At 43.4% G+C, this 18460-nt stretch overlaps 1 protein-coding gene across 1 annotated transcript in view; it reads right to left on the bottom strand.

The window, feature by feature from the left end:
- LOC109300700 (vascular endothelial growth factor receptor kdr-like) overlaps positions 1 to 18460 on the bottom strand; it is a 109053-nt gene that overhangs the window by 13331 nt on the left and 77262 nt on the right. The window contains exons 18-25 of the mRNA XM_019521486.1: positions 17487 to 17652; positions 16935 to 17032; positions 15765 to 15887; positions 15550 to 15661; positions 7444 to 7543; positions 6762 to 6867; positions 4666 to 4790; positions 3889 to 3967 (exon numbers count right to left, since the gene is read on the bottom strand). Coding sequence (XP_019377031.1) covers positions 3889 to 3967; positions 4666 to 4790; positions 6762 to 6867; positions 7444 to 7543; positions 15550 to 15661; positions 15765 to 15887; positions 16935 to 17032; positions 17487 to 17652 — 909 coding nt within the window. The remainder of the gene's footprint in view (positions 1 to 3888; positions 3968 to 4665; positions 4791 to 6761; positions 6868 to 7443; positions 7544 to 15549; positions 15662 to 15764; positions 15888 to 16934; positions 17033 to 17486; positions 17653 to 18460) is intronic.

The following is an 18460-nucleotide window of genomic DNA, read 5'->3' as shown; positions in this document are numbered from 1 at the left end:
GATTGTGTGAAACCACAAAAGTAATGCTGACGATTTTGCCTTTCTTTGGTTTTCTCCAATTTTTAAGGAGAAATTCTGGTTGCATGTATAAGCAGCAGTTTTTTAGCATTGTAGAGCTTGAAATCAGTTGTTAAACCTGACAAAGGGATATTAGGTAACTCAGGATGGCCAACCTGTGGCCTGAGTGCCACAAGTGGCATGAGCAGCTTCTGTGGCAGACCTGAGGTAGGTGTGTAATACAGCGGCAGAAAGGGCAGGAAGCAGAAGCAGAGCAGAAGATTGGGCAGGAAAAGGAGATAGGAGTGGCATTCAGGGACAGTAGGTGTGTCTACACGTGCACATTTATTGTGCAGTAACCAAAATTACTGCACAGTATGGGAGCACATCTACACATGCACGCCTGTACAGTGCAGTAAATGTGACAACTTACACTGACTTGAATGTAAATTTGATACCTGCATCACGAGCAGTAAATTTAAGCTGGTGTAAATGCACATGTAGACATGCCCAGTGCGAGGCTAATTCGTGGTACGCCTGCCATAAGGTTCATCCCTACTGATCTAAATGGCATAGCTGCAATCTGAATGGATAGAGATACAGGGAGAACATACACAATTGTAGGGTTGCATTCATGAGATAAAATGTTACCTAAAATACTTGGTGGGGAGACTGGTGGATGTGGTGTACCTTGATTTAAACAAGGCTTTTGATATGGTCTCCCACAACACTCTCACAGGAAAGCTAAGGAAGTATGGGCTGGATGAATGGACTGTAAGGTAGACAGAAAACTGGCTGGAGTATTGGGCTTAGAGAGTAGGAATCAATGGTTCAATGTGTAGTTGGGAGCTGGTATCAAGTGGAGTGCTCCAGGGGTTGGTCTTGGAGCTGGTTTTGTTCCGTTTCTTCATCAGTGTCTTGGAAGATGCCATAGAGAGCACCCTCAGCAAGTTTACAGATGACACCAAGCTGGAGGGTAGGACTAGGATTCAGAGTGACCTAGACAAATAGGAGGATTGGGCCAAAAAGAATCTCATGAGATTCAACAAGGACAAATGCAAGGTCCAGCACTTAGGATGGAAAAATCCTCTGCACCCGTGCAGGCTGGGGGCCAACTGGCTGGGCAGTAGCTCTGCAGAAAAGGACCTGGCGGTTACAGTGGACAATAAACTGACTATGAGCCAGCAGTGTGCCATTGTTGCCAAGATAGTTAATGGCACACTGGGCTGCACTGGTAGGTGTGCTGCCAGTACATCAAGGGAAGTGATTATTCCCCTCTATTCAGCACTGGTGAGGCCACATCTGGAGTACTGTGTCCAGTTTTGGGCCCCTCACTACAGAAAGGATGTGAACAACTTGGAGAGTCCAGCAGAGGGCAACAAAAATGGTGCGGGGGGTGGGGGATGTGACTTCTGAGGAGAGGCTGAGGGAACTGGGTTTATTTAGTTTAGAGAAGAGAAAACCGAGAGGGGTTTTAATAGCAGACTTCAACTACCTGCAGGGTGGTTCAAAAGAGGATGGAGCTGGACTGTTCTCAATGTTTGCAGCTGACAGAACAAGAAGCAACAGTCTCAAGTTGCAGCAACGGAAGTTTAGGTTAGATATTACGAAGAATTTTCTCACCAGGAGGGTAGTAAAACATTGGAACAGGTTACCCAGAGAGGTGGCGGAAGCTCCATCCTTGGAGTTTATCAAGACCTGGATAGACAAAGCTTTGGCTGGGATGATCTAGCTGGGGCTGGTCCTGCTTTGAGTAGGGGGTTAGATTAGATGTGACCTCCTGAGGTCCCTTCCAACCCTATGATTTCTATGAAATACCCAGTATTGGACTTCTATGAAATATCCAGTATTTAGCACTTATTGATGTTTTAGGAAAGTGAAAGTTATCTTGAAAGACTCATTCAATCACTTTGCAAGGAAAGTGTCATCATACATGTGTCTTCCTGGCTCTATCTTTGAACTCCCTTAATATCAGAAAACCCTTTCAACCATCCTGCTGAGTTAGGTAGCTTAGGTTTACCCTATTTAAGTGTTAAAAAGGGGGCCTAGTGATTCAACACTGATAAAATTGCTGTTCATCATTTGCTTTGAGGTCACGTCTGGTGGCTATGAGCAGAACCAGGCTGCCTCTGTGCTGGGTGCTGCACAAATTCACAGGTAAACTGTCCCTGCTCTAAGTACCTTTAAAGACAACAAAATCAAATGAGGGATTCGGGGAATTCCTTTTGTGTCTTAATTGCTCCTCAGGAGAGTTCAAAAGAAGCAAAATAGCAATTGTATAGGGCATAACAGGAAAAATAAAGGAGATGTAGGAAATGAAACTGTGATCAGTCTTATCTTGCCATCCAGACCAGGTACTATGGAAAAAGCTTGAAGAATAAAAGGAAAACCACATTCTTAAATATTTTAATAATCCCTGGTGTGAACGGGCTCCTGTTAGGGAGCTTGTTTATAAATACACACAGTGAAGTCCTGGCTCCACTAAAGTCACTGCAAAACTCCCATTAATTTTATAGGACCTGGATTTTCTTTACACTGTCTCTTCAGAAAGCTGGCCAAGAAATAAATGACCTGCACTTCTTCTTTCACAGTATCTTGAAATTATTTAAAGAAAAAAAACCTGTTAACAACTCATCAAAACATTACAAATAATTAGCACAAATATGAGAATGGGGTAATGCTATCTTTTGAATGTTCCTGAGTAGCCCTTTGAAACTGGAACCTAATCAGTCCATTGGCATTTACGGTAATGATAGTCACCCTGATGCACTTACACTGCAAGTAAGGATTATATTTATGCAAGGTTTCTACTGCAATCTGGCACTGAGATGCTAACAATATTTCAAAGTGTTACCCCTTTCCAAACTTTGGGAAAATACCCCTACCATGCATGTAGTTATTTTAGAAAGGCCTCTAATACTGAAATCTTTGGAATGTGATGTACAGGCACAAGCAATTGCAAAACAGGTGTGCAAAATGGCACGATTATTAGCAAAACAGATTGTAGACTAGAGATTAAGCTGTATAAACTAAGCATCAAGATAATAATAGGCATCAATTCTGCATGGGCAAAAGAATGAAAAAGAGATCTGTTTCCTACAACAAGCGATAGTCACAGACATTGTCTGATGTGGAATATGTATCTGCTGGCTAGAGAAGAGGTTCCCCATGCAAGTCAAAGAGTGAGAGAGTTCCCTGCTTTGGAATTGCACTGTAAGGCAAAACTGTGTGTATCCTACTTTCCTTTTGCTGCACCACAGCATATGGGTGCTCATTCTCTTCCTCAACCAGAAGGTCTCTTAATGGCTTCATGCCTCCCCAGGCTTCTTGCCATGTAGATTTTGAGTGGAAAGGCTACCACTTTAGCGCTAGTGAATCTATCTCTGTACCAAGCACCATACAGGGCTATGCCTGCAAGAAGCTGAAACACAAACACAGCCCCTGAATTATTTTGTAAGGAAGACAAAGAGAAACCATCCAGGACCTGAGAAACCTATGATTCTAGAAGTGGCCACACAAAGCAGGGCTGGATGAAAAACTGGAATGCCACATTTTGAAAGATGTTGAGGTTCCAAATGTTTTGGGTTTTTTCCATATTGAAATGAAAGCAAGACCTTTCAGGGGCTTCTCCCCCACCTTTTTCTAGGTGGGGAGGGGGAAGGAATTCCCAAGCAGCAATATGACTAAGTGCCTCACACTGAGCACACCTGGGAAAACCAGGCCTTAGCCTCTCTTTGAATTGTTCAATTAAGCAATGTGCAGACCTCTATTCACTGGCACGCAGCTCCCAGGCCAAATTTCTGTCTCCCTGAATGAAGCATACACATGCTCCAGAAACTCTTTATGGGCCTCCTGAACACTGGTGGAAAGAGACATGGTCCCCTCACTTACCTCATGCATAACTTTCTCCTTCTCCACTGGCACCTCATCAAATGTCTTCACACTCAGTGGTCGCTTCTTACTGTTAATACTGAAAACCAGAAGGGCAAGACATTAGTGTGTAGCAGGGGCAGGCAATTATTTTGGGTGGAGGGCCGCTTACTATAGCTATTGAGGGCCACATGACAGGCAGCCTGGGGCAGATAAATATTAATTTTCTAAATTTTTAGGGGCCCCATGGGCCACCTGGCAGGCCGCATCCGGCCCCCGGGCTGCACTTTGCCCACCCCTGGTGTATAGCCAAGCATGATTCTGTCATCTTTCTTCTTTCCCAAGTGACTCTGTAGCTCAAATTCAGCATCTTTCAATGAGTTTTCTTCTATGTCCTGTTACCCAAGGGGGTCAAACATTTGCGCTGTGGACCAGATCTAGCCTGTGGAGCTGGGTCATCTGGCTCATGGACTTTCGCCTGCTTCTGCAGTCAGAGCCTTGGCTCTACCTATGGTGGTGGGGCTTCCTGCAGAAGCAGGCAGAATTATGGGTGGTGTAGCTTATGGGTACCTGAAAAACAGGAAATGCAGCCCTCCAACTGATTTGAGTCTGATACCTTTGCTGAAACCAATAAGCAGAACCTTGACAAGCAGAGTCATAGGAGTCATAAATAAGACACTACCCTGAAGCTACTCACAAAGATCATCTTCCCAAGTGATATATGACTTATTTCCCAGCATGGACTCTGAATTATCTAGATTCTTAACTTAGACCAACATAAGAAAGCATTTTCCTCACCTTGCTTCTACTGCACTCCAGCGGTTAATGCGGCTGCTCAAATTGTCTTCCACTGGGCAGGTTTTTGGGTTAGATTCTCCATCAGGGCATAATGTGATGTTCAGTGGAATATAGTCTTTGCCATCCTACACATTTCATAATACAGAAGGAATACACTTGGTGAGGATCAGCTCTTCCTGTGTTACAGCCGGTTTATTAATGGCTGCCACATGCCATAGGAACCATTTCCCAAACAGGGCTCTGTACCAGGAAAACCAGTGGATATTGGTTCTGTGTCTGATTGTTTCTTTAGAATAGCTGCAATATGCTAAAGCCAGAATTAATGGCCTTACTCCAACATTTACTACCCTGTAGTCTTTGCACAGGGCTGTTCTTTCACTTTGGGAGATCTTCTAAGAAGAATGGTTGACAGCATTATAAATCTTGGCAGTAGGGTGTGGGACCTCCAGATCCCCCCATGTTTTAGAAAAGGGATGTTCAACCCCAGGCCTGCTTGGGTCCCCGCAGGCCTGAAAATTTGGTGATGGTGGGACAGCGGCACCACTCCCCTGCTGCCAAATTTCTGAACCCTGTGGGAAGCCCCAGAGCCCAATCCAGCCCAGGGACTGGCCCCACACCACTCACTGGGCCCACAGGGCTAGAAGATCGAGCACCACGGTTCTAGATGTAGCAGGAGTTCTGACACTTCTGCTCGTGCCAGCTGAGAAGACCAAGCAATCCTGAGCATGTGGTATCAGGGACTGGTTTCTCCTTTGGAGACACCATGGTGTTTATTTGTAATAGCTGCAAGCAGCTGGCCTTTACAGGCTCCTAATGCTGCATCCTTAACAAGTCTGCAACCACTTATTATTATTACTATGGCCTAAATGAGCAGCCAGTGAGCCTTCGTTACATGGAATGAGTCCACTGATAGGCACTCTCAGTTAAACATTCAACTACATTTGCATTGCACTGCCATTTTGGGGGATTCCCTAGGGCTCCTGTTATGGAACTGAGGACATCCAAGTCTCCATGGTTTAGCTGTAGGAAAACAGGGACGGAGAATCCTAGAACACCTGTGGTTAGCAATGCTATAGCTGAGCTGGGAATTTGAAATGGACGGTGCTTATTTTATAGCCAATGTGCTTACGTGCAACTTGTGCTTAGCAAGATGTTGCTTCATACTGCCTCCTTAAAGCACTTTTCTTTCCTCATTACAACAGATGCCACTGCAACCTTAATAGTCAGCATCTATCATAATAAGCTATGAAATGTCATCAGCAAGCCCTAATTATTACAGTTGCATCTAGAAATAGCCCTTTGTTTAACTTCTGAAAAGCATTTATCAAAATTTCCTTCGCTTGATTTCTCTTCTGAGACTCAATTAACTGCTCTGTCCCTGATCACAATCCCTACATTCTCTTTGATTTCCTTTGCTTGGACTCTAAGCCTCGCAAGTTCTTCACATTGCAAACTTGCCCTCCCTCTCCTGAGCTTCCCTAACTCATTAGTTTCCACAACAGAAGGGGCATGAAGAGAAACCTTGATTTCTTCTCATGAATTTGGCAGTTACATAACAGATCTGTGGGATCTTTTTTGTCTTGAACAGAGAAAAAAGAGGTTGATTTAACTATTATGAAATTGACAATTATGCAATTGACTCTTTGAGCCTTAAATTGCTTCATTTTAAAGCTTCTAAAAGCAACAATGAACAAACACGGGGAGAAAATGAGGGAGAGAGAAAGTTCAAACTTGCTGTATGCAACAAGCCAAACTATTGGCAGGTTGCAATGTTGGAAACTAATTAAAAATGTTTGTGAGATAAAGAGCTATTGTTCCTCTAGGGGGCAACTGAGCCTCATTTTAATTAATGTACTGTAAGTTTCTATTTGTTATGGGTGGATAAACATCTCATTTTTGAAACATAATTCCCTTTGAATATGTAGCATTTCCCTTGCCCACCCGCACCCAAATAGGCATTTTCATTGTGCTTCATTACCAGGTCACATCTAATATCATTGCTTGACATAGCTGGTTACAGTCTGCATATGCATGTACACATATACCCAGACACATGTGCAGCTTCTCTTCATAAATCTCCTCAGAAACTGCCATACCTGCTGAACATTTGCCTGGAGGAGGTCTCCTAAGCGTTCAACCAGCTCTGTGAAGGTGGGCCTCTCCGTGGGTACTCCATGCCAACAATCCAGCATAGTTTGATAACTATGGGAAAGCAGAGGAATTGCAAGAACCTTAGATTTCTCTTCCCAACTTTTTTTTGGTGCCATGCTTATCCATCTGTCTCCTTATTGAAATGACTGCCCCCCCACTAGCTCCAGTGAAGATGATTGTTTGAATGAATTCCAGTGTGCTGAAGGACTTTAACTTCCAGGTTGCATATCTTCACTATTTGTTGCTGTGTTTCAAGTACCCCTCTGGGTTGCTGATACACAGCTAGATTAACTATAAGTTGCAGACCTGACTGGGTCACTGAAAGAAGGTCAAGGTTATGGAGATCCTGATAGTTCCTTGAACAGACATTTCATACACTACAGCCACCCTTGAACCATCCATTAACCTTTTACATGAACAGTGGCTCGGCCCTGTAGCTGACTTGGTGTTTTTTGTTATTTGATTGTGGTATTAATGCACCTGCCATATTTAACAAACAAAATTTAGAAAACAGATGGTGGCAGTGTAAGCAAGCCCTCTTTCCACCTCCAGTTCAGCATTCTACTAGAAGTCCCTCTTACATGGGTTAAACCCTAGCAGTTGTCCCAAAAAGGTGGGATTGCTTACACTTCTGGGGTAGAATACTCTGGCGATCTCATCCGAGTTCCTTCTTTGAGGCGGCGGCAAAAATCCTCATCAATCTGCACCCCTGGGTATGGTGAGGCACCTGTTGGGATAGATGAAGAGAGGCTCTGTCTTCTCTGCTAAATCAGTGAAATCAAAATAATACCCAAGGTAATGGATGATTATTCCAGTTCAGGCGGAAATGGGAAGCCGGATCCCAAAAGGTGCTGCAGCAATGGAAACTGTAGGCATGTTGCATCTCAGAATCAGGCCCTTTGCAGAAATGACACAGTGGACCAGATGAACAAAGGTAATGAAATGCCTAGTGGGAGTTTCAAAAGCCCTTAAGCAGGTTAGGTGCCCAACTCTCACATTGACACTTTGTGTACCAAATGCATTTTTACTGAAGGAACAAAAGCTAGAGCAAGGCTCATGGGCCAGGCCCAAACTCTTATGTCATTAAGTTCTGACTGGTCAAAAGACATAGTACCTCCATTGTAGACAAAATGCCTGGAAGCCCAGGTGGGTCAGCCCCCCACACCTGCCTTATTCTTGTGAAGCAGTGCTTCCAGCAATGACTTCTCAACCAATACAACAGTGGCATTTCAGCACACAAAAATTCATACTAACACAGCAATCTGGACACACTAATGGAAATGAGCAGCCCTGTTACAGCCCCACCTTCTCCTTTAGAAATTAATTCTACTTTGGAGCATCAGGCACAACAAAGACATTCTTCTGCTTTGTCTGAGAAATCCGATTACCTTTTGAACAGCACATCCCTTCTCAGCCCTGTTTTCTTTTTTAACCATCAATTTAATGATGGTGTCCATCTGCTGATTAATGATTTATCTGTCCCAGAGATGGAATGGAGAAAGCAGCATCAGGGCCAGCTCTCTACCCCACCCTATTACTCTCTCTCTTGTTTAATGTACCTCAAATGTATCCTCAAGGGACCACATCTAAGAGAGCTCTGTCAAAAGGCTCATTCAATCCTAAGCTTGCATCCAGGGATGAATTAGTGCCAATTCCATTTGTTTTTTAGGCACTCTAGGAACTAGACTGGCACCATCATCTCAGTTTGCATAGTAGCTTGCCCAGCAGTCATCAAATGGAAAGAGTAAGCCTCGTTTCACCTAGTTCCATATAATAAATGGCCATCTTCAGTGCTATTCCATTACACACAAATGTGGACAGGATAGACTCAGGGAATTTTATATAATTAGATATAGAGTCAGACTGGAGATCTCTAGCCACGCTGCGCAGCACTTGCCACTTTTATTACAGCACAAGACCGGGGGAATAGAGAGTTTATACAAAGGTTCTGAGGCCTTTAAAAGAGAAGAGGACTGAAAATAAGTGGGTTTCACTCCTACTGACGTCAATTTGTGCCTGCTTATTTTCAAGTGGGTCTGTGGCTCTAAGAAGATTCCTCTTTCATTATTACAGATCCAGCCCAGATGGGTGAAACTAAGGATATTTTCACACTACAGTCAAAGGCATCACTATGGCCTATATAGATGAACCAGGCTAGCTTTAAACCAGCTGTGTAGAAATCAGCAGCTTGGAGTTCAGGACAGGCAAACTGCTCCAGCATTTACCTAGATTCTTGGATTTTGTAGACTGCACTAACCTCCACGCTGCCATGCTATTGATACCAAAGCTAGCTAGTTTAAAGCTTGCTCAAGTCTGTCTATACAACCTACAGGGAAAGATCTTTGTGGGTTATATCTTTTATTGTACCAACTGCACGGCGGGATAAAGTTAGACAAGCTGTCAAATACAAGGCATCTGATGAAGAATGCCTTTCATTTGAAAGCTTTTCTATCTCAACCATGAAGTTGGTCCCATAAAAGATGTCACCAACAAAGATCCTTGCTTCTCACACAATCCCTGGACCATCACAGCTACAACCTCACTCCAGTTCTACCAATACATAAGCTACAGTCACTCTCCTGACTGTTGTGTAGATAATATAGTCTAAGTATTGGAGCAAAGGCAAAGGAACTGCTTGTCTGCACTGCAACAGTTATCTGGAGTTAGAACACCAGGTCTTCCCAAACTAGCTTGACAGCCATATAGTTTTTACAGGCGTTAATGAATACTGAAGCAATGCTTGAGCTGCCCAGAGCTATATGGTAAACCTCACAGACTGCTTAGCATCTGATGAGTTGTGGTAACTTGAGCCACTGCATACCCACTACATTCCTAGCTTCCAAGTCAGCAGCCCTCAGGCTTCAGCCCACCCACTCTGGCCAGCTGGCCAGGCATGATTTGACTCAAACCGGAGGTCTGTGTGGATAGGAATTGGGTGAGGAGCAGAACTTGTGTTGTACCTTACAACAAGGCAGTGAAGACAAACTCATAGGGCATCAGAAGCTAAGAGCCTTTCAGGATATCGGTTTCTACAACCCAGGCTTCTTCAGGGGCCTCTCTGGTATTCCTCCAGTTGGAGCAAGGGAGAAAAGCATAAGTGAGCGAGAGCTTGTGTTTATCTTTTTACTGCAAAAAATGACATAAATTCCTGCTCCTCTGGCACCTCTGGGTTCCCTCCACTCCAGCAAAGACTATAATACACAGCTCTTTCCTTTCATAATTTGGCATCCCTGAGGCTGGATGATGAGTTTGGAAGAACATCTAATCTAGTCTTAACAAAGGGGATTTAATGGAATCCAAATCTGGGTCCAACTCTTGAGGAATCTGTATATAGTTTATTTACTTTCTATAACATTTCTGTCTGATTTCCTGCTCTCCGGCTCAGGATTGCCTTTATGTGCTCTGCACTTAGGGGCAAAACAGGCTTTGCAGAAACAGTCGTACAAAAGAAACGAAGAGGGCACCAAGCACTGGGAGTTCCTCAAATCATTGAGTTGCATGGGTTTTGCCACTTGATTCCCCCAAATCTTAGTTTGGGATATAGGAATCCCAACTATTTGATAAAGGGGTATGTCAGTTCAGCAAATAGGCTCAGAAGGCAGTCAGAAGCTCAGATCCATGTAGTCTTTACAGGCTTTCATGAACAGACTCAGTCAGCTCATAAAGTCCTTTTGAAATAGATGAGCCTTACTATAACCTGTTTACAAATGAATAAATGAGAAGTGAACAGCCTTCCCCAAAGTCACACAGTGAGTAAGTCCCAGAGCTGGGAACAGAACCCAGGAGGCTTATCTCCAGCTTCTCCTGGAGGTATTCGATGAAGGCACACCTGGACAGGTCAGTTTGCTGAACTCTGAATTTCAAAGGCACCACTCTTTCTGAATGTATCCGTTGTCACAAAGAAAGCCTGCTGCTTTCTCCAGGGCAGAACCAGGATTCGAATGATAGATTCATAGATTGTTAGGGGCTGGAAGGGACCTTGTAGAGCTTATTTCACAGTCTGGACACCCTGACTGTGAAGAAGTTTTTTCTAGTGTAAAGCCTGAAACAGTCTTCCAGGAGTTTGTGGCCGTTACTCCTGGTTTTCCCCAAGGGTGCCCTGGTGAACAATTGTTCGCTGAGCCCTTGATGTATTCCCCTGATGTAGTGGTAAGTTGCTACCAAGTCCCCTCTCGGCCTTCTGTTTTTTAGGCTGAAGAGACCCAAGCCTTTCCTCATATGGCTTGCCTTGCAAGTCTCTCATCATATAGGTGGCTCTTCTCAGGACCCTCTCAAGTTTTTCAACATCCTTGTTGAAGTGCGGTGCCCAGAACTGGATGCAGTACTCCAGCTGTGGCCTCACCAGTGTGGAGTACAGTGGGAGTATCACTTCTTTAGTTGTGCATGAGATGCAATGGTTAATGCATGTCAGCGTGTTGTTTGACCAGCTGGCCACAGCATTGCACTGCTGGCTCATGTTCATGCGATGGTCGATCACTACCCCAGGTCCCTTTTGGCTGTGGTGCAAGTCAAATTGTTGCCACCAAGCCTGTAGGTATGTGGGGGATTGTTTGCCCCCAGATGGAGCACCTTACACTTCTGAGTGTTGAAGTTCATCTGGTTCTGGTCCGCCCAACTCTCCAGCCTGTCCAGGTCTGCTTTTATCTGCAACCTTTCTTCTGGCATGGCTACACTCCCACATAACTTGTTGTTATCTGCAAACTTGGCCAGTGAACTTTTCACCCCTACATCCAAATCATTGATAAAGATGTTGAAAAGCATTGGACCAAGCACACACCCCAGGGGGACACCACTGGCCACTTCTCGCCAGGATGACACAGATCCATTCCACTCTCTGGGTCCTACCCCGCAGCCAGTTTTCCACCCACTGAACTGTTCAGCAGTTAAGCCCATAATCTTCCAATTTTTCCACAAGGATATTGCGGGATACTAGATCAAAAGCCTTTTGGAAGTCTAGGTATATAGTGTTGACCTCCTCTTACACTTTGACTTTTGGGGGAAGGGGGTCTGCAAAAAAAATTGTGCTGCCCTTCACAATGTCTTAATAAAATCAGAGACTCCCCAGGTTATGATTTTCAAATCTTACAGGGGGGCTCTTGCTTTTTATGGGTAGGCTGAGTCCCTCTCAAGCTGCCCTGTAATTTGCACTGTGGGCAGAACTGATTGGATCCATTGATTCTCCAGTGATTGCATCCAGCCTCCTATATTTATTAAGTTGCCAGCAGAGGTGGGTAGAAGCTCATGACTTGGGACAGTTAGTGCTTACCTGGCCAGTATCTGTCCTATATTAATGCAGACTGCCTAACTTTTCCAGTTCTTTGCCAAATGATTTCTGTGCCTGTGGTGTCACAAGCAGAGGACTGTGAAGCCAACAGATCTCTGTGTGGAGAAGCTGAGCAGCATAATTGAAGGGTTACTCTGGCTGTCCTACACTGCACATTCTCTCCATACTAAGATCTCCCTTGCTGAATTGTGCTGGTTGCTCATGTTCCTGCCTTCCACAGCTGAGTTTGATATTAAAAGCTAGGCTTCAGTTAAGTACTAGAGCCATAGCCTGGAAAGTGATGGCTGGAGACACTTAACTCAAAGTGTCTTAGATTATCGGGCAGCATTTTCTAGTGATGATTGATATACATTGATGTGAAGAGCATGGTATGTGGCAGATAGTTGGGTTGGAAATTTGAGCTTGCTCCACTTGCTTATAGTATGTACCTAAGACCTCAGCATTTGAGAGGCTGCTATCCTTGAGACCCTGCTGCAATACACTGGTGAGAAGGAGAGTAGAGGGAAGGTAGAGAGATTTGATTCTTGACTGCAAACTTTTTGGCACTCAGTACTTTGCCCACTGCTAACCCCAGCTCAGATCTCAAATGGAAGGTGTTAAAGCCCCCTCTCCACCACTGTAGATCATCTGAACTGTGGCACCTGCATAATGAATTTTGGATTTTTGCTCTTCAGACAGACTGAGAGAAAAGTGGGTTCAAATGTATAAGAAAGGTCAATACATGACATTTTCTTTAGAGGAATTCTCCTGCAAAATGCTCAAAGATGTGGCATGTGCTGGATATTAAATAACGTTTTTTTTTAGCTCACTTTTATTCTACTGGGATAATACAATGCTGATGTTACACTACCAAGCACTGATTGTTTACATAATTACCTTTGATTGCCTTTTGAAACACTGCAAACTTAAATTCCAGGAGAGACTGACATTCTGCAATGTGCCATGTAATTGATTTCAAAATGCATTTAAAATTGCTGGCTTTCTGTCCCACCAAGCGCGTTGACCCCATTTACATAATTAGTAGCAAAGCCCAATGCAAAACCAAGCACAAAATCAAGATTAGCAGTCCCTACTGTCCAGGTTTCCCTGTTCATCAGCAGCATTGGTCCGGTCTCCCAAAAGCTTTCAGAGGAAGCTTGTGGTGCTCCCTTTCCAGATTCAACTTTTGGCCCTGACAGGACCCATGTCCAAACCAAACTGTGCATTTTTCTAGTCAATCTCTCTTCCTTTTTCAAAGGTACTGCATCTTTGGGACCCAGAAAAAGCAGTGATTGTGGAACAGAGCCAAAACATACCCTGTAGCAAAGACAAATAACTTTCCGTACTCCGACTCTCAATGATCTGTAAAACTTTTATATAAGAAGTTCAATCAGTGACACAAATCCTTAATTAAATATTTATCATGTGAACTGCAGATACGAGTGGTGCCAAACCACAGACATGCCTGGATGATCCTTATGAAAAACCCTCTTAAGGAAAATGACTGGTTTTTGAATCAGTGCCATGGATTGAAAAAAGTGGTTTGTGATCTACATCATAACAAGGGCAGAGGAAACTCTCTGCATGGTGAACCTTGCAGTAATTTAGTGGATTCCTCTGAGCTCAGAAAAGACGGTCTCTTTTCCCAATTAAGTAGTTTCATTAATAAAAGGGGGCATTCAAAACAAAACAAAAAATCAGAAAGTAACTTAGAATGATTTTAAAAAAATATCCAGAGCAATAAAACAAAATAACTAAAATATATACCCACTGAATTTCATCTTAATCTTTTAACCTTTATTTGGCATCTTCAGTATTAAAAGGCCAAGTGCTTAGAATTTCATGCTGGTTAAGCACCACTCAGTCTTTGGGGAATGGCTAGTTATTTTCCCACACAGCAACACTTTTGGTTCCTGAAGCATTTGTTGCCATCCACACATGTTCAGTTCACTGGTTCCTTGCAGACGCTCCCACAGAGGGGCTGTCCCATTAAATACCTCTCTGCATGCCAATATACTTCCCTTAATGATATGCTGGCATGGGGCCACTGCTGAAGCTTTTGGAGCTAGAAGTTCTGAATTCTAGTTTTTGTCTCGCTCCACATTTCCAGAGTGTCTGAACCCAAGGGCATCCCCCACAACTGTGAAGCCTTTTCGCAGCCATGTATGTGTTACACTAGAATCCCATCAGTGTAAATAGATACTTGGATCTAAGGCCAGAGAAACAGCAAAACTGGAGAAAGCTGTGATTCCCTGTCCTGTGTTGTACCATAAAGTCTCTCTTTGGTGTAGCTGGGATAAACTGGAGATGAACCCAAACCAAAGGCTTTTGGATAGCCAAGCAACCCTGAGATCTGAAGCAATTCAAATCAGGTTCTGATCTCTCTTCCCCCACCCTATTATTTCCATAATTAGCTTAACCATAGACTTTTGGCAAATCCTGCAGTCTGCACCATTCTGGGCTGGACACCTTAGTCACATAATTGACTCCATAAACCAGAAGCATTTGGAGAATCACATAGAGCTGTTCAGAACCCAGAAGCATAAATGCATGGGCTAGTTGTTTGCCCTTAAAATGTTTATGAGGAAGCCACTCACTGCAATCCCTATACTTTTTGAGGAAAAAGAATATGCCACTCTGTAGGAGGGTGGAGGGGACAGTTGATTGAACAGCAGGATTCCATTGCCTAGAAGTGAGATTGCTTGTTTGAGTTCAGAAGCTTTACCTGTTGGATTAAGAAAGGATCATCCATTGGATTATCAAAATGAATTAAGCTTTCAAAGAAGTCTTGTGCCCTCTAAATACAGGATGAAGCAACTCAAGCACTAATGTCCTTATTCAACACAAGCTGTGGCCTGAAAACAGTGCAGCCATAGGAGGATGCAACCTATGCACTGCTGCCAGAATGACTTGCACATAGAACAAACACTGGTTCTCCCATCAGCACTATAATGCCTGCATCCAACATGTGGCATCATGGCCTTTTTTTTTCTTACAAGCATTGCATGGAAAGGCATAATCAAGCCAAAGGTAAAAGCCAGCTATTACAATTGTTAACTCATACCCACAGACTCCTTTGTGGTTTATGGACTTCCACTAGCAATATCAGACCACTGTGTCAACAGTGGTATAATTCTCTGCAACCTATAAGTGGTGTGGTTTCTGATTTGAAGGCAGAGACTTCTTGTGGAAAAATAGGGTTTGAAAGGGAATCTTCAACCACTTTAAAAACATTTTAGTTCAGGGCAGTAGTGGTTTATATTTGCTGCCTGCTCTTCTGGTTTTTTTACAAATTATTACAAATTTCAAATCCAAGATCCTTTTTTTTTTTTAACATTCATTATAGGTCAAATTTTGCCAAGCAGAGCCACTGTTGGCTGAAAACAGAGTGTGCCTCAGTGCCCTTTGCTTTTCTGTTAAAACTCTGTGCAACAACTGTTCCATATATATGAAAAAAGTTGTAATCTTACCTAGTGAGAATATTTCCCATAGTAACACTCCAAAAGACCATACATCACTCTGGGTTGTATAAATCTTATCAAAAATAGCTTCTGGAGCCATCCATTTAAGAGGAAGTCTTGCCTAGGAATGAAAAAGACACATAGCCAGAATCATTGTTATTAATTTGCCCAGTCCTTTCGGGGAGTAGAGTTCTAGCTTGACCCTGCAAGCCCCCTTCACTTACATCTCCTTTCCGGACGTAGTCAGGATCTTTGTAAATGTCCCGCGCTAGGCCAAAGTCACAGATCTTAACTACATTGTTTTCAGACAAAAGGATGTTCCTTGCTGCCAAGTCCCGATGAATGCACTATGAAGAAATGAGAACAAGTGAGATCACAGGGTTTGCTTGGACAACAGGCTGTTACTGACAAGAAAAGCATTGGGCCTCTTTGAAAACTGCAAGAAAAATGACCAGGCTGGAGAGGGAAGATGTGTGTGTGGGAACCTACCATAAATATACTGGTTTGTGATACAGAGGAAAATAACTCATCAGAGGGGAAAAAACTGAGAAACACTGTTATTTCTCATACTCCTACTCAAACAGCTAGGATCTGAATAGAATTGTAGCTCCCCAGTTAATTGTTAAATCTTATGGGCCAAAAGCCAATGCAGCTACATTTGCAAATGCAATTACCACGTGCGTACGTGAAGTTGGACAACTGTACATAGGCAAAGCTGTGCACAGAATTCAATGACTGAGTGCGGTGTTTTAGCAACCACGTGCATACATACAAGCCAACAAGTCTGTAGATAGGTTTGCACCTGCATCCTATTTTACCATCTTTAAAAATGTTTCCTACAGACTATGGACATAAACACAGTGGCACGACAATAAGGCATTCATTTGGCTGTCAATCACCAACAATTAAGTACTGGCAAGTTAAACTTACACACTTATAAATGTACACACTCCCATTAAACTTTCAGAAATCCTTTTCTTCATGCAGAAGCTCTCTCTCTCTCTCTCTTTTTCTCTCTTTTCCCTGCCCCCACGTCCCTCCACTCTGTCTTCCTCTCTCTCCCCAGGACAGATTTCTTCATCTCAAATATGGATAATGCCTTCTTTTTTTCCCCTTCTCTTCCAGCTAAGGCCCCAGGTCACAAACGCTGTCTATCCAACCATGCACCAGATGGGAACTCTCTTCGTAGTCCTATCAATATTACTAATTAATTCAGTTCAGCCAGAAAAGTTGGTGGAGGTACAATAATGCAAGATAAGAGAAAGTGAGAGGAGAAATCAGGCTTAATAGTATGTTCCTTCATCTCCATACTATGAAAGAAACTTAGTCCTAATGTCTTAATGAATGAACCACAAAGGCATAAAAAAGAAGGATGGAGCAGAAGGAAAGCTTACTTTTCTGGAGGCCAGGAATTCCATGCCTTTTGCCACTTGGAAACTATAGCAAATCAGGTCCTCCAAGGTCAGAGGTCGCTTGTACAGATCCTCGGTATCTAGAAGAAACCACGGAAATGTCAAAACCTAGAGGATACAGGTTTGTGATACAGAGGAAAATAACTTTGGAAAGCTCTTGTGTAAACCATATCTCCCAGTTCTGGAGAGCCTATAAAAGTGACATTTGGGGAGAAAAGTATGGGTGCCCTTTTTAACTCAGCTGTGTGAAGATTACTTCTGGAAGGACAGCTTAGCCACAAAAACATTCTGCCAAAATATTGCTAATATCCCTCCTACATGGAAGAAGCAGATGGTCTGAATGCATGCTACTGCAGTTCTACTCTACTGAGTCTAAGGGTAGGAGTACACATAAAAAAAGGAATCACCCCTGACTTACGGGATCCACCCACAACTAAAGCAAGGCTTCTCTCTAAAACAGGTGTGCCTTGCAGAAACAGTCAGAAACAACAGAAATCTGTAAGAAAGGACATGGGAGTAGTGAGTTTCAATTACCCTCTTCATCCTCCTCAGAGTCACTGTAACTCTTGTCTTCAATGAACCCTGAGCTAGCAGAGCTTCCTGTGCTGGCTACACTCTCAAGGCGTCTCTTGATCAGCTCTGTTAAATCACTGTTGGACTCATCCAGACTCTTCTCTCCTTGGTCCGAGTTTTCCTGGGACTAAACATTTCAAAAAGAGAATAAGAAATGATCTTAGGGTGCCTGAGCACTCATGGGTATTTAATGGAATGACATGCTGGAATTTGGAAAAGGACCTTGCGATGGGATCATCATAACAAGGATTTTGCAAGAGCAGTGAAGTGCAGCCACATCTAGGAAAGGAAGTTACAACCAGTCACTGGAGCCCATGAAAAATAAGAGTGAGAGAGGAATCTCAGGGGCAGGTAATGAGGAAAATCCCCTCCTCTCACAAAGGCACCACCTGTGTTTTATTGTACATGCAGAGCAGATGAAACAACACTTGTTAGAGTTGTCTGGAAAACCCACATGCTGTGACTTGTGTGGTACCTGGGAAGGATCCAGATTCCTGGTAGGATCTAAATCAGTGGTCTATAAGTTTTAGAAACTTTGGGCTCCCAAAGGTGCTATCTGCTGTGCTTTGTCCTTTGGTAGAGATGGCTGGCTTCGTATCTCCTTTCACAGTGGTTTTGACCAGTTGTTCACTGTTCTTTTTTCCTCCTTTCTGCCTGGTGGTGGCAAGGTAGCACCCTAATGTGTCCCATTTCAGCTCTTGAAGTTTACATGAGCATTTGTAATGGATTACACAGTAGAGATTGGAGGTGAGTGAAAGGAAGGAACTAGAATGGGATCCTTCAGAGAAAAGGGTCCATTCTCCCCCCTTCCACCCTGGACAGGTTGGAATTGGATGGAAGAAGTTGGGATCTCAGATAAAACTTAGACCCCTTGTAGCAAGTAGAGAATAAAACCTAATTCTAAGTAGGTGCTGTCATATGATCACAAATTAGCT

Source organism: Gavialis gangeticus, unplaced genomic scaffold (assembly GCF_001723915.1).
Source record: "Gavialis gangeticus isolate Ggan-Ray unplaced genomic scaffold, GavGan_comp1, whole genome shotgun sequence".
Taxonomy (NCBI): domain Eukaryota; kingdom Metazoa; phylum Chordata; order Crocodylia; family Gavialidae; genus Gavialis; species Gavialis gangeticus.
The sequence above is the reverse complement of the archived record's forward strand: the minus strand, read 5'-3'. Positions and strand labels throughout refer to the sequence as shown.